General features: G+C 36.1%; 1 protein-coding gene across 3 annotated transcripts in view; it reads right to left on the bottom strand.

Annotated features, from left to right (window-relative positions):
- AP3S1 (adaptor related protein complex 3 subunit sigma 1) overlaps window positions 1-19,185 on the bottom strand; it is a 51,230-nt gene that overhangs the window by 18,297 nt on the left and 13,748 nt on the right. Inside the window, exons 4-6 of one of the 3 annotated variants that reach the window (XM_088130221.1) lie at window positions 17,899-17,970; window positions 11,156-11,263; window positions 8,094-8,193 (exon numbers count right to left, since the gene is read on the bottom strand). In XM_088130221.1, the coding sequence (XP_087986347.1) occupies window positions 8,094-8,193; window positions 11,156-11,263; window positions 17,899-17,970 (280 nt within the window). Of the gene's footprint in view, window positions 1-6,849; window positions 6,892-8,093; window positions 8,194-11,155; window positions 11,264-17,898; window positions 17,971-19,185 lie in introns of all 3 variants that reach the window. The other 2 variants (XM_088130220.1, XM_007441289.4) reach the window with 2 other exon arrangements.

The raw sequence follows: 19,185 nt of genomic DNA, 5'->3' as shown, positions 1-19,185 counted from the left end.
AGACATTATATTCCCTGGGCTAACCTGTATGAATGTTTTCTTTTAGTAAAAGTGTTCACAGTTCAAGTCTTCTATGACATGTAGCCTTCCTACACTTCCTATACAGTGGGACAAAAAAGTATTTAGTCAGCCACCAATTGTGCAAGTTCTCCCACTTAAAAAGATGAGAGAGGCCTGTAATTTTCATCATAGGTATACCTCAACTATGAGAGACAAAATGAGAAAAAAAATCCAGAAAATCACATTGTCTGATTTTTAAAGAATTTATTTGCAAATCATGGTGGAAAATAAGTATTTGGTCACCTACAAACAAGCAAGATGTCTGGCTCTCACAGACCTGTAACTACTTCTTTAAGAGGCTCCTCTGTCCTCCACTCGTTACCTGTAGTAATGGCACCTGTTTGACCTTGTTATCAGTATAAAAGACACCTGTCCACAACCTCAAACAGTCACACTCCAAACTCCACTATGGCCAAGACCAAAGAGCTGTTGAAGGACACCAGAAACAAAATTGTAGACCTGCACCAGGCTGGGAAGACTGAATCTGCAATAGGCAAGCAGGTTGGTGTGAAGAAATCAACTGTGGGAGCAATAATTAGAAAATGGAAGACATATAAGACCACTGATAATCTCCCTTGATATGGGGCTCCATGCAAGATCTCATCCTGTGGGGTCAAAATGATCACAAGAATGGTGAGCAAAAATCCCAGAACCCCATGGGGGGACCTAGTGAATGACCTGCAGAGAGCTGGGACCAAAGTAACAAAGGCTACCATCAGTAACACACTATGCTGCCAGGGACTCAAATCCTGCAGTGCCAGATGTGTCCCCTTGCTTAAGCCGGTACATGTCTGGGCCCGTCTGAAGTTTGCTAGAGAGCATTTGGATGATCCAGAAGAGGATTGGGAGAATGTCATATGGTCAGATGAAACCAAAGTAGAATGTTTTGGTCTAAACTCAACTCATCGTGTTTGGAGGAGAGAGAATGCTGAGTTGCATCCAAAGAACACCATACCTACTGTGAAGCATGAGGTGGAAACATCATGCTTTGGGGCTGTTTTTCTGCAAAGGAACCAGGACGACTGATCCGTGTAAAGGAAAGAATGAATGGGGCCATGTCTCGTGAGATTTTGAGTGAACACCTCCTTCCATCAGCAAGGGCATTGAAGATGAAACGTGGCTGGATCTTTCAGCATGACAATGATCCCAAACACACCGCCCGGGCAATGAAGGAGTGGCTTTGTAAGAAGCATTTCAAGGTCCTGGAGTGGCCTAGCCAGTCTCCAGATCTCAACCCCATGGAAAACCTTTGGAGGGAGTTGAAAGTCCGTGTTGCCCAGCGACAGCCCCAAAACATCACTGCTCTAGAGGAGATCTGCATGGAGGAATGGGCCAAAATACCAGCAACAGTGTGTGAAAACCTTGTGAAGACTTACAGAAAACGTTTGACCTCTCTCATTGCCAACAAAGGATATATAACAAAGTATTGAGATGAACTTTTGATATTGACCAAATACTTATTTTCCACCATGATTTGCAAATAAATTCTTTAAAAATCAGACAATGTGATTTTCTGGATTTTTTCCATTTTGTCTCTCATAGTTGAGGTATACCTATGATGAAAATTACAGGCCTCTCTCATCTTTTTAAGTGGGAGAACTTGCACAATTGGTGGCTGACTAAATACTTTTTTGCCCCACTGTATTTGCCTGGAAATTTGACATTCAGACACACAGAAGGTCTTCCTTAGGGCCCAAACAGCAGCTTTAGTTAGGGCTTTCTAGAAAAAAGTGCTACTGCTTTTTGTCTATGATTAAACTTGCTAATATGTTTCACTACCATTTTTCAAAAAAATTGCTCCCCAAGAAAAATCTTAATTTGCAATGTCTGTATATCACACATCCATGTGACTTTTATGCATCTATCTGATTATTTTATTTAATAGCATTTACTTACTTCAAATGTAAGTAAACCAAATTTAATTTAGATCCCATTAATCTTTTTATAAAGAAAAAAATGAAATGCTAACAGATCATAACTTTATCATAACCACATTTGCATGAACATAAATCATATTGAATTCAGATTAAGTAAATATTCCCAGGATTTGGGCTGTTTATTCAGAATTTTTCATTAGCTGCCATTAAATTATATTCCCCAAAAATTCATTTTGGGTAAGAATGCTTAATCATAATAGTAGTTGCAAAATGCATAAAAGGATTACCAAGTAATATATTTAAATAGAGGTTAGCACATTTTTGTCTAGGAAAACTTAAATGCCTTTCTTCCAGGAAAATGTAATCTCTGCTTTTTCAACAGCTGGAACTTGCAAGTCCTAACCTTGCATTTTTGCAAGCAAGAGTCAAGCCCACCAAATATTTCCCTTTAATATCCATCCAGTTTTTTATAATATTAATAGACCTAATATATGCCTTGATAGATCAGTGCAAATTAACATTCTGTTTTATAAAGTTTCTTTAAACATTTTGTTTTTCTTGGTGGGTTTCCAAGTACTCAGAGAACCCTTTACCCTGCTTTATTTGTTTAAAAAAGAAAAAAAAAACCCTTTATACCAAGTTCTAGCACATACTTTCTTTACCCAAGGAAAATAATCTACATCTACATCTACTTGAATAAAAGGTATTTAGGAATACTTCATATGAACCAGGATTCCCTACCAGCTATTAAAGATACTGACAGACAATGTTTAATAGGATTTCCTATTAAATTCAGTAGAAACACATTTGACTTATATACATATTACTATAAGTGGGGCAAACCACTTCAATTTTAGTTCACCGAATTGACAACTGCCTTTCATCCAACACCACAATTTAAAGCACAAACTAAAAATCACACCATACTTCTAAGACATAGTGAACAGTTTTGGAGTGATATTTATGGTAAGCAAAAAATCTATCAATGATGTACAGCTATAAGCAATTGTGCCAGACATGCATTTCTTTTCATGAGCCCATCCAATTAATATGGAGAGAGGTAAAAGAGATGAGGAATGTAACATTAAAAAGAATCCGATCTTCTTCCATCACCCAGCCCATGATTACAGACACTTTTCTCCCTTTCTAGCTAACTTCTAGTTTGAGAGCTGGAAAGAAAGACAAAAAGTTACAGCAATTGACAGAGGGATTCAATATTCCTCATCTAAGCAGTTGTTGAATATATTGATCATTTATTTTCTTACATGTTTTAGAAAAGGAATAAAATATCCCATAGAGTTTCACAAATTACATCATAAGCAAGTTGCTGAAGGGCACATTTCTGTGATCCTTATTACCCAATAAGTAAAAACCAATCTGAGTCTTAAACCTAAAGTATTATTCATGGTCTCATAATGAGCACAAATGTTTAAGCATGCCCACAAGGTATTAGAAATACAGTGTGAACTTTTATACAGCTAAAATTACAACTAATTAAACAACATTTCCCCAGCTGCTTTGTAATCTCAACTTAAATAACCACATAAGTTTGATATTTCAAAACTCAATGGCCATTGAAAGACATAGGGTTGATTCCATAACAATGTCCCCAGTAAGGGCATAGACAAGGGGTGACTGATTTCCTTTCCTGTTCCTTGAAATCATTCATGAGTGGTGGCCTCTTAGTTTTGGAAAGATCCTTCCATTCTTCAGCTAATCAATCCATCAGCATGTTCTCTAACCCAATCAATCAGCAAGATCTCCCAGCCCTCAAAAGAGTGCCTTTTCAGGGCTTAAAGAGCTGCTTATGAAAGGATGGGCTGGGAAAGTCACCTCTTGTCTCCCTGACTTTCACTGACATTTGTCTGGATCAAACCCATAACAGGTTGCCTTCAGTGATACTTGTAATCACAAACTACAGACTGAGCACTCTTTTACATGTTAAAAAGGCAGAGATGATACTAATACATTTAACCCAGTTAACATAAGTGGGAAAGTCATAGTCCTTCTAATAACAAAAATTGACATTTAACAGTGCAAAGCATATTTTAGATTCTTTTCAGGACACTATTTAGTAATATGGAAGTTGTATATTGTATTTCTTTTGTTATACAGCACATTACGTTAACACGTAAGTGCTTAGCTTTATTGTTCCCTTAAATCATAATTGTCCTCCAAATGACCGATTTGAAACATCTTATTCCAAGCTTTTTTTACAAGATGAATTGATAGGTTAACCTCCCAAGTGTTTGTGCTTATTATAAAAGGCAGACCCTTTTATATGCTTAGAATTCACTCCTCCAACATATTTGATACAAGATATTACAACTGTTGGTGTTTTCTATCAACCCTTCTTCCCAGAACAAGTATGATTCAAAGCAGCAGGGTTATGAATAAGATGGAAGGATGCAGTACAGAATATAAAAGTATGATCATGTTCTCTTCTCATGAAGTTAAATAAATGAACAGAATTAGAGAAAAAACAAAATGAAGTCTGCAAGTATATCAAAATGCCAAACAGATAGAAGACTTACACATACTCTTAGAAATTTCAAGCACTTGGATCACAGCGATAGTAATGGATGGACATGATTTTTTTAAGAATTTAATTTGTTATCTACTTTTAAATTGCCAGACCCAAAAATAAAAACAGAATGTGTATAAGCAGAAAGTAAAAGAGCAATATTACATAAAAATAAAGAAAGAAACCCTTATCTTGAAGAACTTATTTTGTAGAATAAAAAATGGACTGTTTGGATTGCTCTTAGCTAAGTTTTATTTATCAGAAGGATCTAAAATTGTATTTTAATTTTGGTCACTTTTAGCATGAACATGGGATATTGTGAAGCTTACTGACTTTCTTTAATTGGATATAGATACCTAGTTACTTATGATTTTTTATTATTATAGGAAAAAATTCTACAGAAATGTTTAGCTATTAAATGAAGTATAACATTTTCCTACAAAGATAAGAGTGATATAAGTAAATATATTGTCTTAAGAGTTTACATGTTACTGAGACAAGATAATACCTGACATGTAGTAGATATTGAGCTTTAAATACTCTCTCTTATTTTCAGGCTTCTCTCATTTGCCGGCAATTGTGATAAAGCTTCCTCAGGAATATTAACTAGCCATATTCAACCTTAGCCCAGTGAAAACATATGGTCAATAATTTCCTAAAGCCCTCAAATGTTTTTCTCTTTTAAATATTACTCTTGTATTTAATTTCTGCAGATCTTGTTTTTCAAAATGGGTGTCTAGGCATAATTTAAAATATGTATTATTTAACAGTTATTTATATTCTTCCCACTGACAAATGTTCTCAGAGAAAAAAGAGAACTGATACATAAAAATAGTACAGGTAGTGCCCAGTTTAAGAACGAGTTCCATTCCCAAGGTCTGTCCTTAAGTTGAATTTGTATGTAAGCTGGAATGGTATTATTGTATAATACTGTATAAGTAGTATTGTGTAATTAACTCGAACCATTGTGTATTTAACTCAAATTTTGTTACAATAGGCTCCACTCTTAACTATGGGTCATCTGTAACCCGGGCGTTCTCAACCCAGGTACTACCTGTATTTAAAATCACAGTTGCTATTATGGCTATATTAGACACATACAATTATTATTGGAGCTATCTAATTTTGTACATCCATTCGTAATGCAGCATAGAAACTGGAGCAGACAGTGAGAGGGTTTGGGGGATGTTAACTGGACTTTTAAAAGGCACATTTCCATGTCACATTGCTGGTATCAGCTTGAAAATACAAAATTAACTTCAAAGCTTTCACCTGCTACAAACTCCCTGGCACTGTGTAGTTTAAAAAAATGGGAGAAAAAAACAACCAACCCTGACATAGAGCATCCTGTGAAAACTGAAAGCTTTACCTTAAAAAAACTATAATTCTCCATACCTTTTCAGGTACAATCCAATGCAAAACCCTACAAGTTGCACCTGTAGGTTAGGGAAATCCCCTGGAAAAATGTGCAATACGAGGGGCTAGAAAGTGGTGGGACAGACAGAAATAAAAGATGCTCACCCACAGCATGAACTTAGGTGTCTTTCATTTGCACAAGGGGCCCATTATATTCAACTCTTCAAAAATATCTAAGCTTAGCAATTGATTAATCTTATTCTGTAAAACCTAACATGTTCAGAGTTTGTATTATTGCATTCTCAATAAGGAACACAAACGTCAGTAGCTCTGAATAAACATTAAGGAATTGGCAGTGGCTAATGTATGATGAGCTTCCACCATTTCTCCCTTATGGAACATGATTTCCTGATGGCTCTCCCCAGTTTTAAGTGATATATCAACAAGATGTTAATTATAGTAAAGGATAGCCAAAGGGTCTGTCCATCCAGGATTTAAAATCAGCTTGAAAACTTATTTTCACATCCTCAGTTTAAACAAAACCCTAGATAGTCTAAAAGCTATTAAGCTAATTGTAGATATAATATATAATTATAGTTAAGCCAGATGTTGGATACTCTAGAAAGAAACAAAAGGCATGGGAGAAGAGAGTGCACATGATGGCATTCTGATTTCTGACTAACTGACTGTAATCAAGCAACTGGGAACACTACATCTATACCAAATCAGATTTGTTAGTGAGGTGGGAATACAAAATGATAAAGTTACATTTTAAGGATAGAAATTCTAAAGCTGAACACTAAGGAAAGGAGAAAATAAAAGTAAAAATATATGAGGTTAATGACAATCTACTAAATACACTACAGGCAATAAAAGATGAAGGAAACCAGCACAAAAAGTGGGCTACGAAGACTAATATGGGTTTATCAACACATAATTTTTGAGTCTGGCCTAATTTATCAATTGCCTTTGACATCATTTTGCTTTCCCTTATTTTAAAGAAGCACATTTTTTTCTGAAAATTAGCAATACCTGTATCTACCTGTCCTGTCTGGGAGACTGAAAGATAAAGGTCTGTAAAGAGAAGAATGGAAAGAACTGGAAAAGATCAGGTGGTTTGGAAAAATGAGGACTGACTTAAAACGACCAAATTCACACCCAGCTGAAGACTACAGAAACAACACAAGGATCCCAATTCTTCCAGGGAACACCTTCCATGTCACTGATAGTGCCTGACACTCATCCCAAACTCTCCCTTTTATCAAAGCCTAAAGCTTTATTAATTTGGCTTTTTTCTTCTTCTGCAGAAAGGTTATCAAAAATTGACAAGTACAATTGCCCTTGTCTTGTTAAGAGAAGCAAAAAATACTTCTGCTTTACCACTTCAGTAGACATATGTTGGGGGAGTGGGATCTTCATTTCTTTCTAAGGCAGTTGCCTACCCATTTATTTTAAACCAAGCCCACTCCCTTTTAACAAAACCATCCAGGACTATGGGCTAGGTTATGAAGCGGAACCCAGCTGCTTAAAAGTGCAGCAAAACTGCTTTTGAATGTATTTGAAAAGTGGTATTTGAGTGTCAGCTGGAAATAATAGATGGAGTCATAACATGGATCCACAGACCCACATGCAGTAGTTTGTGCACGCATCAGGGCTTGCTCAGCACCACCCCAAAAAGTCATTCAAATTACACTTCAGAATAGTATACAGTGTGGCTGGGGGATGGGGAGGGAACCAATAACGTGCACAGATAGCGTTCAAGCAGAAGGGGAATTTTGGATCAAAGGCAGTGGTTGGGATTAGGAGTTGACATGAAAACAAAAGCATCTTCTCCAAAGTAAATACCAAGGAAGTTTTAAAAGAAAACTTTTAAACTCAGTTCATTCAGAGATTATATTGCCTTATGTCATTATTGGTTTATTTTGCTCTGTAATAAGCACTGATAGTAAGCAAAAGTAGTTAACGGCACTACTATCCATTAGTATTCTATTATATATCTGTCAAGTTTTATTTGCATACTCAGAAAAAAAAATTAAGTGGATTCAGTGAGGCAACTGAAATTAAAATTAACCTGGTCCATTGCACTGAAATGGCTTCCTTCATTATTTAAAACTCAGGAACAGGTTAATGCCTTAAAACATAACTTAATAAAAAAGAACATATTTGTAGATTGCTAAAACTGCACTTCAAAAAGGAATGAAGAGCTCATTTATCTCTTGAACCACTCAAAGAAATTACTGTATATTTAGACAAGCCTGATTCCAATTTTATTATACCTTTATTAAGTTTTTGCACCAGCATATGGCCATGCAGCATAGATATGCAAATTTCTGTGCTTCTCAGCCAGTGCTGCACTGCTCTTTGGCTAGAAAATAGCTTAAATAATTAAAAGAAAGAAATGCAACCAAATGGTGAATACAAAGAGATTTTATGAAGATTCAAAGCAAACTTACTTGAAAACAGTATATCAATTGGGACATCTTTTTTTGTATGTAGTATGTATGATACATATTTTAGAGATTATATAGAGAGATAAAGAAAATACATGTCATACCTGTTTATGTATCACATTTACCCAAAAGGAAGACAATCCTGAATTTAAGACTATCATCCAAAACAAGGAAACATACCAACATCTTGTGCAGTGCCCAGCTTTTTCCACCTGGTCAACTCTAGTTGAAACCAATCCTGAAGACTGTCTACCTCCCTAGTGCCCCATTAAATGCTTGCATGTAACACATATATTTGTAAGTGCTTCTCTTAGTATATAAAATTGATAATCACCTGCATATGCACACAATTACACTCTTTTTTTCTCTCTCACACACCACATGCCCTTCTTTCTTTCCAGCAGAAATACAGGTAGTCCTCAAGTAACAACCATTTGTTCGAAGTTATGACAGTGCTGAAAAAAGCGACTTATGACCATTGCAGCAGGTCACGTGATCAAAATTCAGGTGCTTGGCATCTGGCATGTATTTACAACTGTTGCAGCATCCCACGGTCATGTGATTGCCATTTGTGACCTTCCCAGATGGCTTTCGACAAGCAAAATCAATGGGGAACCACATGATTCACTTAACAACCGTGTGATTTGCTTAACGACTGCTGCCAAAATGTTGTAAAATCAGGTGTGGTCACATGATGCCTCGCTTAACGACTGCATCACTTAACGACAAATTTTCTGGTCTCTGTTGTGGTTGTAAGTCAAGGACTACCTGTAGCAAATAAAGTAGCAAAAATGCAGATGGAGGAGGGGCAGCTGTACTACAAAGGAAACAGAAAGTGCAAGACAAAACAGGGCATAGAGGAAGCCAAGGGAAGTAGTTGGACAAGGAAGGAAAGAAAAACAGCTGATTTGTGGAAAAGTCAACAGGTATTTGCACTGTGTTCAGCAAGCATAAATCTTATGCATGCTTATTCTGTAGGGAGTGAAACTGAAATCAATAGCACTTACTCTCAAATAAGCAAGCTTTGGGCTTCTCCTGTTCAGTCAGTATGAAATCCTGCAGCAGTCTATTTCTTTTCAGTGGCATCCACAGCAAACTGTGATAATGCCACAATCATGATATACACACAGTGACATCAGGTAAATGCCACAATCATGCCTTGACATCTGGGCACATATGTAAGTTGCACCATTTGCATGATGATGTCATCATGTGTGTTTTGTCATTTACCCCCTAGCCACCCACATTTCTGCACAAGGTATGGGAAGACAAATGTATGGTAGCCCTCCCATCATCTTGTTGCCCTCTGTTGTAGAGATGAGTTGCTGTAACAAGACAAAAAAGGTAAAATCCAAACCGTTATGCCTGCCTCACCAAGAGTCAGGAGGAGAGAAAAACGTGCCAAGTCCACAGTTATAAAGTAGCTTTCCTAAGCTGGGCTTGACTCCTGATGAAAGCTAGCACTGCAGATTGAGAAGTTCAGGGACTCTGCCTTTTTCTAAAGTTAGGTAAAAGCAGTGGACACCAGCTTTTCTCAATTTCCTGCCTCCATTCTAGCAATTCCCTTGGATTATTTGCAGCCAGCTGCCTCCAGTTTCTTCCTTTTGGGTAAATGCAGTATAAAACTAGGACAAATGAGAAAATGAAGACTTGACCAAAGGTGATTTTTGTCACTGAAGGTAAAGTATCTGCATTTTTAGCAGGTTTTCTATTATAAGCAAATAGCCGTGGGAGGGCAAGAAGAGGAAAGTGGTTCTGGAGCAGGGGGAAACCTTCTCTCCACAGGGCTGCTAAAGAGTAAATAAAGCTACTGAGACAAAAAACAAAGGATAATTTATTTAATGTCTCATTTAGTTTCACACAAGGAGTTCATGATGTTATTTATAGTCCTTTTGATATTCCCATTTTGTGGAAAGAAAAACAGCAACTTTGTTGATTATTTCACAAACACATTTACTTAACTCCAGATATATTAGCCTACCCTCTTAAGAAAGAAGAAGTAAAGCTATGATAAGATGGTACTTATCATATTTTAGGATTAGCCAAGGGTCTTAATTCTGGCTCAACTTCTTAGGGGTACATGTTCATCTTATTAACATTTTTATTTCTATTTGCTACAAAAATAACATTTAATGAAGCACTCTAAACAGGGGTTCTAATTTTTTTTTTACCAGAAGGCTCATCTAGAATTCTGAGAACATGTTATGGGCACTTTCAAAAATGACTGTCAACTCTTGGTCAAAACCAGTGTTTTTCAAACTTGGTAATTTTAAGATGTGTGGACTTCAACTCCCAGAATTCCCCAGCCAGTGCTGGGAGTTGAAGTCCACACATCTTAAAGTTGCCAAGTTTGAAAAACTCTGGACTGAATAGTCGTAACACAAAATTTACCAGAAGTTAAACAGCTGAGGCCGCTCTTTACCATACTTTCTAGCTTCTGAGGATTAAAAAAAAAAAAAACAGGTGAACACACTTCCATACAAAGCACTGGTTGGTGTTTTACAGCATGCTAGCTTTTCATTTATTCTTTTAATTGACTCTAAAAACATATCAATTTGTGTAGAGCCTGGTGCACACAAGGGGATATATCCGCAAGCACATTAGTACATAGACTATGGCTATCACCATCTTAAACAGGCTTTAAGAGTCAGAAGCCTTGACTGAAGGAAGCTCAGAAACATTTCTACAGATAAATGCAAATGGAAATCTGATAGAAGAAAAAGGAAATGTTCAGCTATTTAAGCAATCAACAAAGGCTTTATCATGCCACATTCTGAATGCTAATTTGTAGCAATCAAAATAGCCAAGTATTTTAAAAAAATGACTACTTTGGATCATGCAAGTTGTATGATCATGCTCCAATTGGCTTTACCACTTCTCATTCTTACCTCAGATTTTTCTAGTTTATTTTGAGCATCAATTTGGGTGACAATTTCATTCATGTTGGTCTCCAAAACCATTCCGCCCATCACCATTTCAGCCAGAATATTATGAACCTAAAAAGATCACGCAATAAACAATGGTTGCACAGATTATATCAATCCATCACTAATACATTTGTATTTTATTATGTTTTCATAACACGTTTCACTTAAAATAAATAAGCCTTTCTAATATAAAATTTTAATAGATCAAAGATACGTTCCTTTCATCTCAAGCACTGTAGCACCAGGGATATTCAGATTCATGTCCGCATTCTGCTATGAAAAGTCACTGGGTCACTTTGGGCCAGCCACTTTCAATCAACCTAACCTATCTCATAGGTTGTTGATGCGGGGGGGGGGTGAATGGAGGAGTATTTTATATGCCACTTTGAGCTCCAGGAGGAAAGGTGGGATAAAACCCTAATCAAAAGAATTATAAAATTTATAATGCAGATGATCCAAATTTGTTGAAATCTAAACTTCCAATTGCCAAATCATATAAAATTTTATTTATTAAATTTTACTCTAACCCTAACAATTGGGACTATAAGCAAAAGCTATGCAAATCTAGAAGAATATGCTTAGTTGACAGATTTTCTTTTAGTATTTTTCATATTTCCAAAATATTTTGACAAGGAACAGATCTCAGGAAAAGAGAGAAAGGAGGGAAAACATTGGAGGAGGAAGGATTTACTTTGGAAACACAGAAATCTTATTACAAGAAGCATTTCAGATTCAAGGCAGAAGAGAATTCTGTGGAGCCCTTGGGGTTCTCTGAGCTTGGTTGTTTTCTTGCAGCTGTTTCATTACCCGACTGGGTAACATCTTCAGTGCTAGAAGGGAGCAGGGTTCTGAGAGCAAACCCCACTCCCTTCTAGCACTGAAGATGCTACCTAGTCGGGTAATGAAACATCTGCAAGAAAACAACCAAGCTCAGAGAACACCAAGGACTCCACAGTTCAACCCTGAGCTACACATAGTCTCTTCTGGAACAGAATTCATTTTAAAAAGCTGCCTTAAAAATGGAAGGGTAAAAGTCTTCCTCATCTTAGTGCAAACCCATATGTGCAAGTCTACCTGTAATTATTAAAAGAACTCCCTTAAGAAAAAAAATCTTGTTATCTGTAATGAATAGTCACTCTTCTGAAATCTGCATTCTTGAAAGAAGTTGCAATACTTTCTCAGATACTCTATCTATCAAATAGTGAAGGGAATGATTCATATGCAAAGGAACAAATTCAGCTAAGGCTTCCAGAAAAGATCTATTAGGAGACATGAACACAAAAAAATGGACTGGGCGATTCAGAGACCAAGAATGAATGAGGATGGTGGGCTTGTTTGACAAATATCTGCTTAGACAAAGGGCTGTCTGTTTCAAAAACAAGACTTAAGTGTAAGTCCATTCATGTGTACACACAGAAAAGGAAAGCGTCAAAATGCATCACTAGCAGTATCAAGAATGGATCTGGGGAAAAATGGTTATAAAAAAAAGGATAGAAGTGAAAGATACTGGAGTGAAAATAACTGCAGGGAACTGTGAGGAAAATATACCTTTGGGTGAAAGAAGCAACTTTTTAGAGTCCTCGGATGAATGGGATCACCTTAATAAAAATGAAATATAAAGGAATGTGCAGCACTCTTGAAGCTGGTGGGAATTAGGCTGCTTGCAAAAAGCCTTATCACAAACATCCCCATATACCAAGGCATCTGTCTTGGAGGAAGATGCGTTCTTCCTGGCATTTGGCACCTCTAACTAATTTGTTTCTTCTTCTCTGTGACACTATTGTCTTCCTTGAAGATAGATAGAAGAGGGGCAGAAAGTAACTTGAGAAGTATTGCTTATTTAGGTATGCCTGCATCATCATATGAATATGTATGTGTATGCATTCTTTTTCCCTCCCTCTTCCTGTAGAAGTGTATAAATTATCATGGTATCCATTTTGCCTGTAAGGGAGTATCTCCCACTAACCCTTGGTGGGTCCCCTCCAGTGAGCACAGTCTAATAAACACTGCAGTGAAGCCTTGATTATTTTGCATTTGAGTCCTGCGTTTTGATTCCACAAAGAGAAAGCATGAGACCTGTATGAAAACATGTAAGATAAATCCATTGCTCAAAAGAATGAATGGAAAGTAGATTTATGTTACTATGTGCAACAGAAATGTAGTATAACTTCTGTAATTAATGAAAAAGGATGCTTGGTGGAATGGTAAGAGGCTGTCTATGAGGGAAAAAAGCATGAATGAAAATTACTTGCTGTAAAAATGAGAACAAGGTATTGTTTGATTTGTACTGAGAAAAATAGCAGCAAAGAAGGGAGTCAAGGAATGATTAAAATTAAATCAAGAAGTGAAAACCCAGAGTGATTCTGATTAAAATAAATTGCTCTGACACTGGGTGAAAAGGACTAAGCAAGGAGCATCCAGCACAGCGAATGGAATTAAAAATAAAAATGATAAAATTATTTGGGATGAAATTGAAATGAGGGAATGCTCATTTATTGTATTATGTATTTGTAATGGAATAGTAACATTAATATATTTTAATAGTAATTTTATTAAAGATCACAATTACAACAATAAAAACTAATACAAACTAAAAAAATAAAAGAATAAAAAGAAATAATGGTGCAGAAAAAGAAAAAAGAGAAAAAATAGGAAGAAAAATAGAGAAGAAAGAAAAAGAAAAATATAGTAAAGAAAAAGAAAATAAATATATAAAGAAGTAACTTCCCCCTTCATCACAAGTATAAACAATTTTAGTAACTTATCACCTTCTCTTAAAATACAACAAATGATCTCTTCTTCCCATATCCCATCTCTTATCTATAAACAAATGCATAAAACGTCATCATTTCAGTCCTGATATCAGCAAAAGTCCATTAAGGATTACCAGAGGTAACAACATATCTATTTTAACCTTGATCAAATAAACCAACTTTATAGTCCTTCCTTTTACTTCTAACAATCTTGATTTTTAGTCCCTTCAAATAATGTCTCAGAGCTTGATTTCTTTTCATTTTTTCTTTGTCCCTTCTCACAGAATTCTTCAAAACTTTTTCAAGCCTCTTTTGTAAATGCAATATAGGAAAAATATCCAGGTCACTCTCTTGGTTTGTTATTTGTATATCCCTTTTAATTATTAAGACATCAGCTGGTGTCTTTTGTATGTCCAGTGTAATATCTTTTTCCATGTCATTCTTGTAGCTTGTCATTTTTAAACCCACTTTCAAATGGATCAAGTTTTAATCTTGTCAGATAAAACTTGTTCCTCTTCCACAGCTTCTTTTAACTACAGTCTATATATAGAGGCAGACACTCTTAAAATTAACTTCTGGAGCCTTTGTTCAAAAATATCCCTCAATATGTTCAATGTTAAAATATTTTGCTTCATTCTGTAATTGTGAGCTGAGTTTGAGTGTTCATCTCCGTTAATTAAAATCTTTATTCTCCTCTAGTTCCCTCTAGGGTCCAATTTTTAAAGTCTTATCTTAGTAATTTTTTTAAAAAAACCAAAACAAAAGCATTCTCCCATGGGAGGGATGCTTTATTATTAATTCCAAAATCTTGTTTCAAATTTTCTATACCCTTAGTCCATATGTAACTTTTTAAAATCAAAGTTTTAATCACTCTTTTGCTGTTTATTCCAAAAAAAATTTTTTTAAGTTCTTAAACTTGTAGTTAAAACTTCTTTTGCTAAGGATTGAAGGAAACTCACCCAGTGCTATAAAACTTGTCAGTCCAAAGGTTCTTAATAGTGGAAAAGCAGTTAACAAGCAATTTCCGAAAGTGATTAGAAAAGAAAATATGCAAACTTAGTGTCCTTTCAAAGGCACCAACTATGGTTTCAGCAAGATGGCTATTCCCACGTCTCCTGGAGACTGCTGTCTTGTGGTCTCCTCATGAGGAGCAAGTGTCTGGAGGACTTGTGGGCGATCTCAAGTTCTCTCCTTGTCAGAGAGGAATTATCAAAGAGCCGATCTACTCTCCGGCTCTTCATTCCACTGCAGTTGTCAGCTCCACTTTTCACGGAGCGTTCTTCAGTCTCCCATTTCTTCTCTGGATGTCCCAGGAATAGTAACTTTAATATAGTGGATTTGAAATGAATGCTACAAATATTCATGTCAAAGAAAGAAGTCATACATGGCATGAGAAGATTGAGAAATGCTATGGCTGCATGTCTATGCTTCAGAAATGTTAAAATATATACATGGTTTATGATGTGATTATGTAACTTAAGATGTGTGAACCCTGCATCTATGCCTGACAGCTGGAAGAATGCTATAGTTCTCCAACACAAAAGATAATGAGCAAATGCAAAAACTATACTGGAATTAGGTTGTTATGTTTGCCTGGGAAGGCGTTTGGCAGAATTCTGAATGAAAGGGCAATGCCAATGAGCCAATTTGGACTGTGCAGTGCAATATTATGCTTGGCAGGGACGCAGAAATCTTATTCTTGCTTTTCAGAGGATAACTGAGAAGTACTATAAAAGTAGGAAAGCTTATTGCACATTTCTTGATTTAGAGAAAGCATATGATAAAAGAATAGACTTAAATTATGGAATGTTTTCCATGAATATGTAATTGTGATGGAACTTGAGGGTGACCTTGGAAGACGGGGGAAAGAGATGCTGCCTAGGGAACGATCAGATGAAAGAGAAAGGAAGCCACAACAGAATAACGGCCAGAAAATGAAACTTAGGGAGGACCCACCCCTAACTACTCAGGTGGTAAATAGGAAGGGTGAGAGATTTGTACTTTCAGACTTGCAAGATTCTGTTAATGTAGCCTTACAATAAAGTAGAATTAGCTCATCTAGTCATGTTTCCTGTCTGGTTTACCTGGGAGGACTGACAGTAATTGAGATAGGTTGCTGAATATAGTAAGAGTGGTATATGATGGAGGTAAACATCTGCATCCCTAAACAGAATGCTAACCAATAGTTCAATGATGAGCAGGGAGTAAAGAAAGGATGTACAAGGTCCCCTTGGTTGTTTAACATATTCATGGGCAAATGTGTAAGGAACATTTGTGATGACAGTAGAAATATTTTGGTTGGGGACAGGAATATGCATATTTATGTAAATGGTACCATGTTGTTGGCTGAACACCAGAATGATTTGCAGCAAATATTAAATTGTATGATGTAATGAAAATATTGAAGACCAATGTACCTGTATTTGATAGAGAAAACAGCATGAACAAAAAGTAGATGAATGTATCTTGGTAGAATGTTTACTAAAGATGAGGAAATGGACAGAATATAATTTAGATATGCAAGTGCTAGAATAGAGGTAGACAGAAGTATATGGTCTGCTGCAAGGTATTAACATTTACTGAAAGAAGCAGAAAAGGATGTGTATAAGAATGTATTTATACAAGGTGTGGTTGGATGATCTTTGAGATCCTAAAAAGGGGACAAAAAGTTTAAAATATAAAAAGCAATGTATGAATTGATGCATTGATATGGATGATATTTGGAGACTGAAAGGGGATAGGTCAGGTTTGCCATGATTTCCAAGGCACAGCATTATTTATCTCTAGATTCTACAAAGGTACTTTTGAGGACAATGTACTGGTCCATAAAATCCATAAAGTTAGAAACCACTGGCTTGGTACATTGTATGATCAATTTATCACTTAATTTTGGCTTGGTCTGCTTTTAAAGTTTCCTTCTTATGGACAATGTATTGCCCTAGCCATGATTTCATGCAGCTATTAAGATATGAAAATATCAAGACCATTCTGCCTTGATAAAAGTTATTTATGAAAGAAGGCAGGGATGAGATCTCTATTTAGTGGTACGCTGATAAATGTATAACAACTGCCTCCACCAGCTCCATTGCCGCTGCCACACTGCACTGCTAGCTGCCAAGCAGATGATTGGTGCACTACCTGTCGCAGCTTAGCTCTGCTCTCAACCAGCTTGCAAAATTCCTGAAAATTTAACAATTGGCTCTTGTGAGCAGATACAAATGGCACTAGAACACCACTGTTTCAACCTGGGTGACTAAACCAATCTGTCCCAACCTGGATGACTTTTAGGTGGATGAAGTTCAGCTTCCCAGAATTCCCCAATGATCAAAGCACTGCTAAAAATTATTGGAGTTAAAATCTACATATTTGGAGAGTACAAAGGTTGTGAAAGGCTATCCTGTTAACAGAAAAGGTCTGCAGGGTAGGTACAGAGTGCTATTTATCCAAATTATATAACCCACTTGGACAGTTAAATTATAGCTGACTGCAGACATTTCATTATAAAAGGAAAGTTGGGTATAACTACACTCCTGCCTTTTTCATAAGTAACATTTTGATTATTTGAAAACAGTCATAGTAACATACTATTCCAAGTATAGTATGTGCAACAGCAATCATGATCATTCTTAGTTTATTTACAGCATAATTTTCTGAATCTTTAATTAGAATACAATGTTCAAGAGGCTTATTTCAAGTAAAGCATGCAAGGATTCCATTCTTAATAACCAGAATATATGTAATCATTTTTATTCTACTTTGCCAAGTAATTCTACAGGTAAGCTTTAGAATACCACAAATGTTATTTAATGTTTCAGAAAACTAAAAATTACTACTCTATTTACAATTGAAATTTGAAAAAAAGATAGGACTGTTTACCATCTGACAGTAGCAGAAACAATCGTTTCTTATCAGAATATTTTGACTTAATGTTACAGCATCTCACTACAGTACCTTGTCCACATGGAAAATTAAATCCAGTTCACAGACATTCTCAAAACACTTGTCTAAAGTTTCTACAAAAACCTGTAGAGGAAAAAAAAGAAAAGACAAGGGGTCAAAAGTGAATAGCAATTCAACCACTACATTATGAAAAAACATGGAAAACAGAATACAGGTTACTATAAAGAATTCAGGAAGTCAAAGATATCTATATACCTTGTCTCTTGGAAGATCCCAGAAATATTACAGGTAGTCCTCACTTACTGACCACAATTGGGATCACAACCTGATCGCTAAGTGACACAGTCATAAATTGAAAAATCACATGACCACACCAACTTATGACAGCAGTTCCTGCAATCCCAGTTGTAGTCGTTAAGCATTACATCACGTGACCATGACTTGCGGCTTCCTGCTGGCTTCCCTACTGACTTTGCTTGTCGGAAGTTGGCAGTGAAGGTTGCAAATGGTGATCATGCGACCATCGTAATTACGTGCCAGTCACCAAGCACATGAATTGCAATCATGTGATTGTAAGGACACTGCGACAGCTGCAACTTCAAGGACTGGTCATAAGTCCCCTTGTTCAGCGCCACTGCAACTTTGAACAGTCACTGAATGAGTGGTCGTTAAGTGAGGACTACCTGTACAGAGATTCAAGAAATCATTACAGATTTCATTAATGTAATGGTCTAGCACTTACACATTGAAATGTAACCTCCCGTATTTCATGCAAATTCCTATTTTGAAAATGCTTTGTATAAATATGCTTAAATGTTTAATCCAGCAAAAAAGACACAGAGGCTGGCTAAATTATCATTTAAAAGATCATTTTTAGTCTATTGTTCTTTAAGATACATACACTATTTGAACATCACATTAATCTTAACAGAATCTACAAAAGTTAGCCTATTAACCAATATAGGGTAATTTTGTGGTAGACAATGAACATCCTCATATTGCTGTACTTCAGGAGCAATGACCTACTGCTACAAACATGCACCAACATTATAGTTTACTTTTTTTTTAAAAAAAAGTAGAAACTTAACTTTAAAAAAAAAGATACAAACTTAACTTTTTTTACTAAAAAGGCCCTTGTTAAAAGTAGGGCTTATAGTGAATATATGTTATCAGCATATATAAATATAATCTAAAAACAAACCCAAGTCCACAGAAGTTTGCTGTAAACTCAATTTCCAATTTGACCAGGGATAAACCAGCTGTTCATTGTTTCACATGTTTGCTCACTTTTCACCTCTCATTTCTAATCCTCTTGTATTAGGTTTATTGCTCTTTCTG

This window comes from Python bivittatus, unplaced genomic scaffold (genome assembly GCF_059951505.1).
Source record: "Python bivittatus isolate LINGU-HERP-01145 unplaced genomic scaffold, Pbiv_v1 ctg000850_np1212, whole genome shotgun sequence".
Classification (NCBI taxonomy): Eukaryota; Metazoa; Chordata; class Lepidosauria; order Squamata; family Pythonidae; genus Python; species Python bivittatus.
Note: the sequence above shows the minus strand (reverse complement) of the source record. Positions and strands in the feature narration are given on the sequence as shown.